The sequence below is a fragment of the Dendrobium catenatum genome, unplaced genomic scaffold (genome assembly GCF_001605985.2).
Source record: "Dendrobium catenatum unplaced genomic scaffold, ASM160598v2 fragScaff_scaffold_827, whole genome shotgun sequence".
NCBI classification, from domain to species: Eukaryota; Viridiplantae; Streptophyta; class Magnoliopsida; order Asparagales; family Orchidaceae; genus Dendrobium; species Dendrobium catenatum.
The window spans coordinates 160,376-176,622 of NW_021319289.1; the positions used below are offsets into that span (position 1 = coordinate 160,376).

The following is a 16,247-nucleotide window of genomic DNA, read 5'->3' on the forward strand; positions in this document are numbered from 1 at the left end:
CTCTATACTGATAGTAAGCATGTGATATACTGAGGACGAGATATACATAATTTATTGAGTATGTGATTGAGACACTGATTTAATCTGACATAAAATTTTATTATTATTGCATATGAATTTTATTATTTGTGCATTGATTCAATGATCATATGAATACCATTGCTATAATTTGATCGCTGACATGCATATTACTCTTTTACCATGCTTTAAATTCAGTTGTAAGTTTTGGTGAATTGTTGAGCTTTTTAGCTCATTATATATGGTTATATGATTTCAAGTCAGAGTAGAGGATTAGGAGTGTGAGGTTGGTTAGGATTCCTTCAAGTTCAGGTGTGATAGATCTTTGTTCAAAATTAAGACATAAGCTCTTTATCTCTCTGCTACCGTAAATGTACAATTCCGCATAAATACCAATCTTATTTATACTAATTTGAGCTGATTTGTAATATCACTTTAATTTTTTCACATAAAAAATTATGATTTATTACAACTTTTATTTATGCGTAATAAATCTGTAAACAAATTTGATACAATAAATACATGCTTCTGAGCACTTAATAATAAATTATTTTTCAATTAAAACATCTTAACATATTAGGCATTAGCCAATTATGACTTTAATTGCTTGAATCCTATTTGATAGCTAAACGCTGTTCGCTGTGACATCTCCACAGCTGTTTTAAATGCAAATCTCCCCTGAGGCGCGACCTCTCACATCACGCTCCTCGAAATCTATATAAAATGGCAAATCCATTCCTCGGGTCCCCGCACATTTCCGTGGCTCGCAAGTTGTTGATTTTCTTGCTCGCATGGATCCCTCCAGAATCAAGCTTTTCGAACTGGACGAGATGGTCTCTCTCTTTCTCCTATCCCCTCTATTTCTCTTTCTTTCCCTCAATCTCGATTCCCTTAGATCTTTTGTTGGCTGGGGATCGATCTCTGGATTTTCATGTAAATTTCGATATGGTTTCTTCGACAGGATGAAATTATGAACGGATGTGTTGGTGCGGGCGCATTTGCCGAAGCATTGCATAAGGATATCGAAGGGATTGATTCCACCAATCTGGCAGCTTCCATCACCAATCGCAATGCTGGTAAGCCTTCTCCGAGTAGGTGGAAGAGAGCCAGATTTTACGCCTATAGGATTAAAAGTGGGTTTGACGCTTTCGTATTGTTATGTATGGAAGCATCGAGAAGTCCAGCATTCAAAGACTGGCCCCCTCTATTGCCAGGATGGCAAATTATTGGGTTAGGTGACCGGAGGTGAAAAATAAGTTCGGACATTCAATAAAAATTTGCCGCGTCACCTGCGCTTTTAACTTGCGCTTTACCTGTGCTTTACCTGTACTTTACTTGCGCTTTTTTACTTGCGTTTTACTTGCGTTTTACTTGCGCTTTACCTGCGCTTAATTTAAGATAATATTTTATTAATATCCGGATCTATCTCCGCGTCCAGTCACCTGACCCAATAATTTGCCCTATAGGATAAGCTATCCAAGAAACTAATATCATGAGGTAGGGTTGAGGCCAAATATATTGCCTCACTAAAATATTATTGAGAACCTGTACTCACTATTTTTTGCCTCATTAATGGTCTGCCATCGATAACTCTATATTTAAAAACTCGTGTTTAGGTCCTCATCGAAATGACCCATAATTAGACTCATCTTCACTATTGCCTGCAAAGTTTTTGGGTGGTTTGCATTAGGGGTGTAAATTTGCTGAGCTGAGCCAGCTCGAGCTCGACTCATTAAAGAGCTCATGAGTCTAGCTTATCAAGCCACGACTTCGAGCTTGGGCTTATACTTGTGCTCGTATGTTAAATGAGATTGAGCTCGAGCTGAGCCTGATTTGGCTTGAAAGCTTGTTGAGCAACTTGATGAACTTAAAATATATTTGAAAAGTAATTTAAAATAGCATTATATAATATATTTTAATATTTTTAAATTAATTTATATTAAAAAGAAAAATTCTAAAAAATAATAAAATAAAAATAATTTAAAACTAAATAATCGTGCTCAATAATTGAGTCAAGCTTTAGCAGTTGAGCTCAGCTCGAGCCTGTAAATTTTCTTAAGAGTCAAGCTCGAGCTCAAGTACGTTCAGTAAGAACTAACAAAATATAACTCGATTAGAAAAATAGTAGACTCGTTTATATCCCTAGTTTGCATTTGTTCACATGCCACCTATTAAAAAGGGAAAACTCAACCCAAAATTCATAAAATTTATTTTTATTGGTTACTTAACCAATAATGATATAAATGTTATTGTCCTCGTAAAAGAAAAAAAATGCTACAATACGATGTAAATAACATCTTTAGAAAATCAAACACTCTATCCCAGAACTCGCATTTAGGAGGATTCCAACGCTTTTAATAAATATTAGTTTTGCGAGAATATCTTTCTCTCGTTATGTGCCTATATCTCTTCTAAATCTTCCTAAAGCTCACTCTTCTGACCATACTGAAAATTCTCAAGATCACATAGAATGAGCTATATATGAAGGCTTTGTTCATTATTATACATTAGGAGAATTCAACAAACAAAGCTGATCCAAGCATTCTTCCAGAAGAAAACCACTCATCTTATCCAAGACCCAAATGTCCTTCACAAGATAATGCTAAGTATGATATTAACATCCTTATTGCTCAAAGAAATGTGCAAGGACTACAAAAAGATACCCATGCAATGAGAATGTTTCCTAAGCCATGTTCTCCTCAATTTTGTGTCTTTACAACAAATATTTCCAACATGGATGTTCTCAATAATATCTATGATGCATTGATAATACTTGAATGGAAAGATGTGGTATATGAAGAATTACAAACATTAGAAAAATATGGCACATGGAAGCTTTTGACCCTGCTAGAGGGAAAGAAACTTATTGAGTGCAAATAGATCTTTAACAACAAATATAAGGCTGATGAGAGTATTGCAATATCTAAGGCTAGATAATTTGAAAAAAAAAATTCAAACTTATAAGATTCATTTAAAAAAAAATCTTTACACCAATTGTTAAAATTAATTTGATAAGAGTTATTATCTCTCTAAAGTTTCTCAAAATCAATTTGGATTCATGCTGGGTAGGTCTACTATGGAAGCTGTATATTTATTGAGAGGTTTAATGGAGAAGTATAAAGAGAATAAGGAAGATCTACATATGATATTTATTGATTCAGAGAAAGCATATTATAAAGTTTCATGAAAAGTGCTATGGAGAGTTCTAGAAAAGACATGAGTTAATAGTGCTTATGTTCAAGTCATTAAGGATATGTATGCAAGAGCTATTGTATGTGTTCAAACACATGTTTTGAGTGGTTTGAGCAATTATTTTCTTATTTCAATTGGATTACGTCAAGGATTAGCTTTAAGCACATATCTTTTTGCTTTGGTCATTGATGTTCTTACTAGACATTTGTAAGAGGATGTACCTTGGCTTATATTTTTTGTTGTTGATATTCTTCTTTATGATAAGACTAGAGAGGGAGTTGAATGAAAACTTAAATTACGGAGGTCAACCTTAGAGTCTAAAGGTTTTCGTTTGAGTGGATCTAAAACAGAATACATGAAGTATAATTTTAATAGTAATAGATCTAGTATGGGGATTATGACTTTGGACGATCAGGTAATTAAAAAGAGAACACATTTTAGATATCTCAAATCTATTATTCAAAATGATGGTGAAATAGATGAGAATAATATTAGTAGAATTCAAGTTGGATGGTTGAAGTGGAGAGTTACATTGGGCTTGTTGTGTGATAGAAAAGTACCCCTCAAACTTAAAAAAATATTCTTTAAGATGGAGGTGATACCTGCAATGCTTTATGGCATAAAATATTGGCAATTAGAAAAGAAATATAAAATATATTAATTTAAGTGTTATAGAGATGAGGATGCTTAGGTTGATGATTGTCATCACTCTTAGAGACAGAATGTGAAAGAAGTATATACGTAAAAAGGTTAGAGTAGCTCTAGTAGCAAATAAGATTAGAGAAAGTCACCTTAGATGGTTTGGTCATATAAAATGTTGGCTTTTCAATGATCCAATTAGGAGAGTAGATATATTAGATCTAACCTATGTTAAGAAAGTTAGAGATAGACCTAAAAAGGTTTGGTTACAAAGTATTATAAATGACCTTTTTGTTAGATTTAAATGATAATTTGACTCTTAATATGACACAATGAAGAAAAAAGATTTATGTAATTGATCTCATATAGTGGGATAAAGGCTTGATGATGTTTTTGTTGCTATAGTAGTAGAGTTATTGTCTCTCTTGTTGTTAAACTGAATTGACCTTTTCAACAACTTATGTCAAAAATGTCTTATAAATGGAGATCTTGAAGATGAAGTTTATTTGATTGTAACTCCTGCATTTGAGACCACTATATAGGCTCCAAAAATTCACGCCCTAACCTCTATAGAGAGTTTTTGGATTTTCGGGTCAAATTTTTTGAAGAGAGATTAATTTGAAGATAAGCTACTACCAAAAATTTCTCCCTCATTTTGCAAAGATTTTATTATAAGGTTTCAAGTTTTCCATAAGCACAAGGCCCAATAATTAATTATCTCTCTCAGTAAGAAGAGAGAACATTCAATTAAGGCTAGTTGTTGTATAGATGCTAAGTGTGTAACAAATAGTTGTAGCGACTTGATGACTTGATGACTTGATGAAAAATTAAGAAGCTTACCACATTCAACTTAAAGCGGATAGTATAAGAATTATGATGAATCTATTATGATTGTATAGTTCTATTATCTCAGGTTGTCATAGTCTCTAGTCTACTTGGTCAGTGAGCTATCTATCTTAATTTGATTGAAGAAAGCTTTTTGGCAGCTAGGATTTGCTTCGTCCAAGTGGACCGAAATAAACCTACGTGATATTTATTTAGAGGAGATAAATTGATCTTAGTTAATAAAGAGTTCTATGCTCTTGAGACATGGATCATATGATTCATCTTTCAAGAGTTTTTTAGCTGTTGGGGAACTTGTAGGTTCTAGTTGTAATCATAATTTAAATGTATCAGTTTTTTGACAAAATTACCCAATTATAGGGCCTCAGATATAATCATTTAATTATAGTGTCATTTGGTGTAAAGATTGCTGGTTAAATGACTTGTGATATGTCATTAGTTGTAGGAGATCATCTGAAAATGAATCATAACACATGCTCACTAAGACATTGAATTTTTATGAGTTGAGATTATTCTCAAATATATCTCATTTGGCCATCAAATGATGGTTCGAGGGTGAATAAATTTTGTTTTAAATTTAAGGCGATATATTTTGCTTGAATAATTTTAGATTTTTAGAAATATTGAATTTTTAAATTTTAGCAGAATTCGAACCCTAGGTGATTATATTTAGAATTTGGGGGTGTTTTGAAAACATACAGTACCCTTCAGTTGATACTTTTCATCAACACAGTCATCTTCAGGGTTTTTGAATATTTTATTATTATTTAAATTTTGTTAACTCTGGCCACTTGTTAACAAATGAATGAGTTCAAGTGTCAATTTTGCGAGCTTCCATACAAGCGGTGAACCCCAGAGTTTGTATTTTTGTAATTTTTTTTTTGTAAATGATATTGAAGGCTTATACACGTAAAACTAAATATCTTCATGGGTTTTATAGTTATATGCTCATTAGTGATGATAAAATTTATAGTGCACCATTTAAAACTTAATGTTTGAACATTTCTCATGAGGTTCAAGTCTCAACCTCTATCCTTGCAATTATGTGTATTAGGCTTGAAATTTGGACTTACGACTGTGTTAGTTGAGACCGTGCATATATAATGATGCTTTTTCATTTAAATTTTAAAATAGAGTTTGAATTTTTGAACATAATTACAGTATTTTAAAATATTTGCACACATTTGTGGCAAAGCAAATTTAAATTCATTCCATTTTACCCGCGCAGCATTATCAAATCTAGAATTTAGAAATTCAATCCATTAGTCAGAGCATATGTGATTAGATTGATTTCAGTGGTCCAATGTGTTGTGCAAAGTGTGTTTGCACATTTCATGGTGTATTCGCAAACTACACTTAATATACTTTTTAATACACGTGCACGACACACTTGCATATTTTTTTGATGCACTTGCATACTTACACGATCTTCAATGCACATGCATAGTGCATTAGCACGTTCATCATCATATTTGCTCTATACATTTAGGTTTTTTTGGGATGGTTATAGTATTTTGTGATGGTGGTTGTGAAGCTATTATGGGAAAAGTAATTTCTTTTAAAGTTGTTGTGTATATTATAAATATGTTCTTAAAAAAAAAATCAAACAGTTATTTTAATAATCTATCAAACATTAGTAATTCTAATTGTAAAAATTATCTTCTTAACATGAAAATTTTAGGAAAGAGGCAAGAAAGAAAAAAGAAAAAAATAGCCAAACAAAGCTATACATGTTATATGAAAAACAAAGCAATGAGAAAGTTTTCCCAAAGAGACCCTTAGTAGACGCATGGACAATATTGCTTCTAGTGATTAGATATATCTTGCACACTTTATCAAAATGGCCCTTTGGTCTGTGACACACATTAGTGCATTGCTTCATCTCATTTGAAAATTTTCATTCACGGGTATGTATTATTTGTTCACAGGATGTATGGGCTACTCACAGAACTTGCTTCTTGTTCAGGAGATATAGTGTTTGTTTATAGGATGTGTTTGTGCTTCCTTTTTAATAATTAATGTGTGCATTCCTTAAGAAAATCATACACTTATAATGTGCAAGAAGTTGGGCTACTTTGGTCTATTTGAAGGTCATTCATGTGAACACAACTATTTGAGATGTGTGAGAGTTTAATGTAGTAGTTTAATGAATAATTTATCTTTAAAATTTGCACATGGCTATGGATTTTGGTTTGATTAGCAATCACATTATTCGCCTGCACGTGTATTGCAAATCCGATTGTGAGTATCAAGAATCAGGATCTTTCATGTATCTTTTAAATGGTACCATTTATTTGTACCTGGCTTGTATTTCACTTTGGTGGGCTGCATGGGGATTTATTTTTTAGCTATAAAGAGGATCTTATTTTAGTTCATTTACATTCTTAGATCATCTAATTAAGAACGCTCTTGTAGTTTCTAAATGTTCAAGATAGTTTTAGGAGCGGAGGGAAAGTTCTGTTCACAGTTTTTGGCGAGTTGTTAGAGTTCATTAAAAGTCCTCTTAGTGTTATTTCAATGTTCAATTGTTGCCACATAATTTTTATCTTTAAGTTTTTATTTTATCATTGTTTTGTAATTTGCATATGTTCATTTTGTCAATTATGCCTCTGATATAGTTTATAATCTTTCTTAATTTTTCTCTTTTAATATTTTACACATGTCAGGTTTACCATGAATTTCGACAGCCTCCCAGTTCCTTTCCCACGTAGAGTGTCTTTGAGAGTGCTAGGCTTGCCACCACACTTAAAAAAATTGCATGATCGATGTAATAAAACACTATAGCTAAGGGGTCTTCTATCCTACGATGCCATGAAAGGCATGTGTGGGTCTTCGTGTACTTACTCTTAACTTGTAATGTTTCCCTACTGCGTCAAAAAAGACATGCACGAGTACTTATACTTGAATTTTTCTTGTCTTGCTAAGAAAAGCATATAGAGGGCTTACTTATTGTGTCGCAAACGTTGCCTACGAGTTATTCCGCAGCGCCAAGAAAATCTCGCATGGATTTCACTTGTTGCATTCAATGTGTCACATTTAAGATATTGGAAATTTTAAAGATTCACTAATTTATAATTTCATATGTTTAGTGGTGATGACAACGATGGGGGTGAGGCAAATACTCACAATTTTTTTTCCTCTCTCTCTTATTAGAGAGAGAACCCGGGACAACGGAATCTTAATCTTGTTCATCGTAATTCCCCCCACAATTCGCTTTAAGTGTGGTGATATAAATTTCAATTTTAAATATCAAATATTGTTGCTACTATACACCGGATACTACGTATCTGTTTGACAACTAGCCTTAATCAAAATTCTCTTATTATTGGGAGGGGTAATTAATTATAGGGGCTTGTACCTATAGGAAACATGAACTCATATCATGAAGTTCTCATAAAATGAGGGTGAAATATCTGGTTAATATCTTATTTAAAAACCTAGTATACTTTCTGAAAATTTGTCTCGGAACCTACTTGTTAAAACTCTTCTTAATGACCCGAAAAAGAAGGGGTCGTCGAGCGGGTGAGAATTTTCGGAGCCCACAATAGATCATGAAATTTGTGATGTAATATGGCTTGAACGATTTATCTCTAAATCTAGTTGAAAAAGCCAATGATGATGATATATAACAACCAAGCCACAATCAACATAGCTAAGGATCCTATTCACCATGATAGGTGTAAACATAGAAACTGAACAACAATTCATAAAAGAGAATTGAACAGGAATTATAAAATGATCTATACTCTTACAAAATACATCCTCAATAGGGTTCTTATCTAAAATCAATTCGACAACCTCAATTCTGGCTAGGAGTGATCAATATTTATTCCGGGTTGAAGGTGAGTGTGAGGTGAGTGTGGAAATCTTGGGTTCGATGAAGGGGGCAAACAGATGCCATGTTAAGAAATTATGGTTTGCTAGAATTCAGGATGCCAATATGGAAGAAAAAAATGGTGGGAACAACAATCAAAGAGGCACTCAATGGCAGCCGACACATGGATCCGGCAAGCATTGCTGGCTACCAATTAAGACCGTGGTATTTGCTTTTGCTTACCATTTTTTTCTAGTTCTCTCACATGGGTGGTAACTTTCTAATCCTTCTTAATCCTCTGATTGTACTTTATATCAAGGTTTAAAATTGCGTAATTAAGCCTCGAGGCGGTTTTCGTCCGTGAGGCGAGGCGTAAGCCTCGAGGCGGTCTGAGGCGTAAGCCTCACGGACACAGAATTGCGTAAATGAAAAATTAAGGGTTTTAGCAGGAAAATAATAGCAATATTGTATCTTACAATAAAAATATCTAAATGATATATGAAAATAGTGGAAAGTAAGAAAGTAGATGCAATAAAATTATGTCCCAAAGTACAAAATCACAAAATATTAGTTTAACAAAACTCCCAAAATATAAAAAACATATAAAATGCAATCATATCCCATCACTAAATGCTATATTTCCAAGAGGGGTCACGCCGCAATGACGTATTAGCCTTTTCTTTACCTCTAACCATGTCTCCTAAAGAAAAAAATCCAAAAACACAAAAAAACAATTAAATAAACAGAAACCCTAGATTTTCTTACATTAGAAAAATCTAATCCTAAACTAAAAAAAAAACCTAAAATCCAATGTGGAGTACTCCTAGAGGGAGGCCGGAACTTTCAACTTCGCCGGAGAGAGGCGGCGCCGGCGGGAGAAGCTGTGGGAAGGGAGCCGGCAGTAGAAGCTGCGTGCAGGATTTCTCTGTTTCGCGAATAGGAGGCCTTGCGGGAAGCAGAACATCGGGACCGTGTGGTTCAAGGAGGCTAAAAACCCTTCATTTTAAGTGGGTGGGCCCTAATCCATGAGGCGTACGCCTCACCAAGAGTTGCGCAATTGCGCCTTAGGCCAAGTGAGGCATACGCCTCAGCAAGAGGAGGAATTGCGTAAGCTTTGAGGTGGTTTTTGGCAAAATTGCTCAAAGGCGGTCCTCTTATTGCGCAATTTTAAATAGAGCTTTATATTATTTATATAAAGGCGCCCTTAGCCTTCACTTTGGAGTAAGGAATACAATTGAGATTTTCTCTCTATGTTCTACTTGTCTGTTTTTTTAACACTTGTTTGCAAGGTTAAGTAGTGGGTTGGGTCTGCATCTTTAGTTACTTGTATTCTTAAACTTTGTACATCTTTTAATGAATTAATTTTGAACTTGTAGATGGTTAAGATTAAGACTTGTACGATTCTGGGCATTATCAGGAATATACATCTGTGCATGATTGAAATCTCCTAGATCCGTACTGAAACATAGCGTTTAAATTTAGGTTTATTAATTTAATATATAGTAGAATACAGTATTTAAGTATATGTTAGTAATTAGTAATATCTGAATGTTGAATTTAATCAAGCAATTACAATATCTTACAGTAGCCTGATATCTATCCACATAAAACTCATCGTTTTATATCTACATATAGCTTATCAATTTATGGATAACATGCTTCATATGATTGGATGCAATGTTAATTTTTTTCTAGAAATATCAATGATATTTCTTATCTTCTCTCAGGAGTATTGACTCTGGATGATAGCTCCACCACATTGAAGAATAATTTGCAATTCACTAAACATCTAACTCAGTTGGAGCAAGTTAAAATTTTTTCTTCTCGCTATCAAAATCAGCATATTGATTCTCAATTACAATGTGATCATAGACTACTACAGCATGGAAATACACATTGTGAATGGCAAAAAGGGCATTCAGATAATTTTTCTCGGCAAAATGTTGATAATAACCCATCCCAAGACATACATCAGCATTCCAAGGTACAAAAGCAGAAAGTCCAGCAGTTCAATAATCAACAACCTCCCAATACTGACCTTTCAAATAATTCCTTGAACTGGAAGATACCGAAAAATTCCCTGGAGTTGAATATGTTAGTTCCACAATTACAGCCTCTCCTTGATAAAGACAGGTCAATGCTGCTTCGGGATTTGTATATTAAATTATTGGTAATTATACTTTAATTTGTTTCTTTCAAACATGTAGTTTTATTGTTATGTTGAAATCTAAATCATTAATTAAGTTTCTGTTCTCAATCTACATGATATTGCCAAAGTTAGGATAATAGTACTTTGAAATAAATTGTGAGTGTGAGTTATATGATCATTGGCTATTGAAACTTAAAAAGGACAATGATTTATTGATTTTTCTTTCTCTAGGTTGGTTAAGTGGTTAACCATGGCATAAAAGGTATTTTAAGATAGACTTGGTGATCTAACTTTATTTATCCATGAACATAATGATATACTTGTTTAATTTTCATATAACACAATTGACTAATACTTTAAGTGAGTTTAATGAATTATATGTATGCGCTAATTTCTTTTGCCATATTCGATGTAAAATTTCCTTAGACCAAAGTTTGATTTCATATGGAAAAAGTCCTGAACTTCTACTGGATGTTTTTTCATTTGTAGAATAATGAAATTAGTAAGGAGAACTACTTAAAAGTTTGCAATAAAGTTGTTGCGGACCGAATGATTAGAAGAGAGGCTGCAGTCCATCAAGCGCAGATGCAGGTATGTAGATGAACGATTTAGTGGAAATTTAATTATTGTGTTCGTTAGGTAGTTATAGCTCAAATTTGTTAGTTCAATATTACTGTTGTTGTTCTCCAGATGATTTCTTCTATCAAATATTTTCTGATTCTTTTCTTCAACTACATTTAGAACCCAGTGCAGTCACAATCTCAAAGTCTCTATCTAATTCGTGGAACTAGCATAAAATTTCCTCCAAAGAAACGTCCCATTGGTAAGAAAAAGACGCTTGAAACTTCAGGGAACTCCCAACCCCAAGCAAGGTGAACAGTTCCATTGATCATTTTTTAGTTATCTTGATTTCAACAAAAACTTACTAAATATTTACTTTATGTGATTATCTGATTCCAAGTGATGTTTAATAGCAAAAAGCAGAAGACTAGTGGAGCTTTCCTGGATCAAAGCATTGAACAGCTTAATGATGTGACTGCTGTAAGTGGAGTCAATCTAAGGGTATGAGGCCATCCTGATCATATTCAATAAGATTTTTCGGTTAATTAGTTATCTATGATCTTAGCCTTTTTATTGGGGTACATAATTTTTTTTCTTCTTAATCCGACATGAAGTTTCTCATTATTTGTATAACAGGCAGAAGGGGAGCAACTACTTGTTTCTCGGACAGAAGGAACACAAGCTTCAGAGGCAATTCAAAGAGTTGTACAGGAGGAAGAAGAAACATCAATTCTGCAGAAGGGACCTCTACTGAAAAAACTGACGCAAATCAGTAATTACCTTTTTTTCCTGATCTAAGTTATCTTTTTATGACATTTTCGTAGGGTTGGAAATAGCAGGCAACTACTTATTTGTGTCATTTTTAGTTTCCAGATGTGGTTTAGGAGGTATAAGTAAAGACGTGGAGTATTGTCTATCTATGGTGAGATGTCACTTGAGCAATTGTACTCAAGTTACTTAATGTACTTGTTCTAACTCGAGCAACTTCAGTGTGTAGAGGAACGTTTGCGGAGTTTCATAGGCAAATTGATAAGATTATCTAAGCAGGTTTATATCAATTTTTCTTTCCGAAGTCTTTGTCATGTTTCACCTCACATATTTCTTTCAAATGCCTTTAGAGGCTTGACATTGAGAACAAGAGGCGCAAACTTGTTGTCACTTCTGATATTCAGCACCAGATTTTGTCTATGAATCAAAAAGCCAAGAAAGACGGGAGAAAAAACAAGCTGAGGAATCAGAAAAGTTTTGTAAGCTAGACAAAGTAAGTAGTCTGAGCAACTTTATTTTGTTCAATGTTGCCTTTATTGACTTTATTGAAAACAAAAATTGAAAATTGTTAAAAAAGCTTAACTTCTAAATAAGCATTTTCGAGCATGTGCCAAAATATTTGACCGCATATCCTGATTTGTACCAACATGTTATTGTTGCATAGCAAGTTTTCTACCTAGGAATTCATGAGTTGTCTAGATTGAACCTGGAAGATATTTTATGTACATGTAAAGTTGATTCCTAAATAAGCCTGCCCCAAGTAAAAACCAAAAATTGGAACTGGAAGTTGTTCCGCAGCCCCTTTCTTTTTGTGTCGGCGAGGAGAGTTCTAACGAGTTTAAGTTCCGGGATAAATTTTTAGAAGGCATATTGGGTTTTTAGATAAGACACTACCTAGAGATTTCACCCTCATTTTGTGAGGACTTTATGATCTGAGTTCTTGTTTCCTATGGGCGCAAGTCCCTATAGTTAATTACCATGAGTGAAAACTTTTAATTAATGCTAGTCATTGAACATATACGCAGTATCCAGCATATAGTAGCATCAAAATTAGATGTTGAAAGTTGAAAATTTATCATTGCGCACTTAAAATGGATGGTGGGGGGAATGATAATGAGCCCGATCAAGTTCCCATGGTTCCGTCGTCCCAGGTCATTATAGTCCCTAGTCTACTTAGTTAGAGGAGGTAATCGACTCAACCTGGCTGAAGGATCCTTGTTGTAAGCCATGGGTTGCTTCTTCCAACTATTATGTGTCATATCGATTATACCATATTGATTCGTTACTCAAAGATTTAGACCCATTGGGAAACATAGAGTCTCTGGCCATGATCATAATTTAGTGGTACTATTTGGCAGCAAACTCACCTGGTCATAACCGTTTATCTGTGTTGTCATTTGGTGGCGAAACCACATGTTAGAGGACACGTGCCACATCTTTACTAGCAAGAGATGGTTTGAGAATGAATACTAGTGATATTTTTTACTAGACATTCGCTTTTTATTAGCTTAAGTGATTTTTTAAATTTATCCAGTTTGATAAACTGTTTCGAAAGGTGGATGAATTATAACTTTAAGTGTTTGAGTGATTTATTTTGATTAGATATTTTGAATTTTTTTTAAAGAGCAATAGATTTGAATTTTTTATTTAAGTTTACATCTCGTATAATTACCGTCGAGATTTGGGGGCATTTTTTTTTTAAATTTGTTTTGGCCCATCCGCTTGAGATTTGCATTCAACACGACAATCATTGAAAATTATGGGTAATTTCATTTCATTAGTCTAATCTTGTTGACTATGTTTACTTGCCAATAGAGGATTGAGTTCAGCTCTAATTTTTGAAGTTATCGTGTAGATATCAGAACCGGAGGTATTTATTTTAATATGTGAATTTTTCTCATGAAAGACCTTGAATGTCTAATATGAACATATAAAATTAAATAATTCGGTTAAACTCAATGAGTGTCGGTTCTAAGAGTTTATGCTTTTAGCAGTGAACCTTTTTTGTAATAGATTTTGAAAGCCTAATATGAACGTATAAAACTAAATACTCCGATTAGTTTTATGATCGTGTATTTGTTCGATGGTTCAAGTCTTGTCAACTTGTCCATTCAAAGATGATTGGACTTGAATTTAAGTTCACTTGCGCAATATTCTCAGGCAAGGTTTTAGGAGTATAACACACTTGTCAGAGCACATGTGTGTATCTTAAATTTCATTTTAAAAGATATTCCTGTGTATGTCAGCATGCTTATACAATGTATTTTGTATGCTTGAAAATTCATTCATTATTTCCTTAGTCCGCACAACATCCTCAGACGTCATGTGTATGTGTCACGCTCGTCGGGGCTCATACGTTTTTCAGTACATTTTGCATAATGCACACACATATGAGATAGTGTATATTTACGTTGCATTATTGGACAATACTATGTATGATGTATTTTCATGGTGGCTTAATGCATTTGCATAGCGTATAATATATTTTTATTGATATAATGCGCTACTACGATATATAATGCATTTGTACGTTGAATGATGTGCGTTGTATACTATATTTTAGACATTGCATGGCATGTATGCACACAATGGGTGTATATGATGTATATGCATGTTCACATACTTATTTGCACGTGTATTTATATATTTGTATGCTTGCATATGCATTTACATGTTTGTATGTATACTTATATATTTGCATATACCTTTACATGTTGTTAAGCAAGTGTGTAAAATATAATTGCATTTGTATGATGCACTCGTGCAGTGCACTCACATATTTTGCTTATTGTGTTTGTGTGATAGACCTGGACGAATTTTGATGCACTTGCATAATGGCAAATCATAGGCATATGTAGGAAGTGGTTTGCATGATCAACAACATGTATGCATGTTACTTAGTGCGCTCGTATGACTGAAGGTATGCATATGTGCCACTATATACGTATGTATGTATTTGGTATATACACATTATACAAAAGGGGGCTCATAGACGACACCCTTCGATGATTTGGCGTTATGCGCATTTTAATCTAGGGGTCGTACAACCCATGACGCATAATAGTATACTATTTTATTTTTTTGCAAAAGCAAATGTTCATGGGATGTACGACACATTCACGAGCGTACAAGTCTCCGAACTTTAATAGCTGGCGTTGTGGGCTCCGAAAATTCGGCCCCGGCCTCCACTCGCTTTTCTTATTTGACGAGGGAGTTTTAACGAACTAAGTTCCGGGGTAAACTTTGGAAGGCAGATGGGTTTGTAGATAAGACACTACCCAGAGATTTCGCCCTCATTTTACGAGGACTTTATGATCTGAGTTCTGGTTTCCTATAGGCGCAAGCCCCTATAGTTAATTACCCCTCCCGATCACGAGAGAGAACTTTCGATTAAGGCTAGTCGTCAATCAGATACGTAGAATATACGTGTATCTGACATATAGTAGCAGCATAGGTTTCGGATGTTGGAAAATGGTTGGAAATTGAAGAGTTGGGTTTGGAAGATTTGAAGATTTGGATTGGGATATTTGGGAAAATTTTATATTTAAAAATAGAAATTTCACTATCTAGCACTTAAAGCGGATGGTGGGGGAATGGATGATGGACCCGATCAAGATCCTATGGTTCCGTCGTCCCGGGTCATCATGGTCCCTGGTCTACTTAGTCAGAGGAGGTAGTCGACCCAACCTGACAGAAGGATCCTTGTCGGCAGCCATGGGTTGCTTCGTCCAAGGGAACCTTGTAGACCGGGGTTGGTGTTTGTCTAAGGGGACAAATTTAAATCCACCTTAGCTGACAGAGGGCTTTGTGCCCTATCGATCATATCCTATTGATTCATATCTCAAGGATTTAACGCCATTAAGGAGCGTATTGGCTCTGGCCATAACCGATATATCGTGGTGCCATTTGGCGGCGAAACCACGCGGTTCAGAGGGCCCCGGGTCGTCGTAACCGTTTATCCTGCGGTGCCATTTGGCGGCAAAACCGCCGGTTAGAGGACACGTACCACGTCCTTACTGGCAGGAGATTGTTTGAGAATGAATCCTAGTGATATTTTCGACTAGGCATTTGGCTCTTTGTGAGCTAGAGTTTATTCGAATTTATCCGCCTCGACAAACTGTTGCGGAGGGCGAATGGATTTTGCTTTAACTGCGTTGATGGATTTATTTCAATTTTAAATATTTTTGGGATTTTAGAGTTTTGAGATTTTTCTGAATTTTTTGGGATTTTTGTGGAGTTTTGAATTTTTCTGGGATTTTGGGT

The 16,247-nt window shown here is 34.5% G+C and overlaps 1 protein-coding gene across 1 annotated transcript in view; it reads left to right on the forward strand.

The window, feature by feature from the left end:
- The first annotated feature begins 787 nt into the window (after positions 1 to 787).
- LOC110095516 (transcription initiation factor TFIID subunit 4b) overlaps positions 788 to 16,247 on the forward strand; it is a 35,763-nt gene continuing 20,303 nt past the window's right edge. The window contains exons 1-10 of the mRNA XM_028696732.1: positions 788 to 851; positions 980 to 1,094; positions 10,234 to 10,676; positions 11,145 to 11,246; positions 11,397 to 11,527; positions 11,630 to 11,717; positions 11,853 to 11,988; positions 12,083 to 12,138; positions 12,207 to 12,263; positions 12,335 to 12,463. Coding sequence (XP_028552565.1) covers positions 810 to 851; positions 980 to 1,094; positions 10,234 to 10,676; positions 11,145 to 11,246; positions 11,397 to 11,527; positions 11,630 to 11,717; positions 11,853 to 11,988; positions 12,083 to 12,138; positions 12,207 to 12,263; positions 12,335 to 12,463 — 1,299 coding nt within the window. The 5' untranslated portion in view covers positions 788 to 809. The remainder of the gene's footprint in view (positions 852 to 979; positions 1,095 to 10,233; positions 10,677 to 11,144; positions 11,247 to 11,396; positions 11,528 to 11,629; positions 11,718 to 11,852; positions 11,989 to 12,082; positions 12,139 to 12,206; positions 12,264 to 12,334; positions 12,464 to 16,247) is intronic.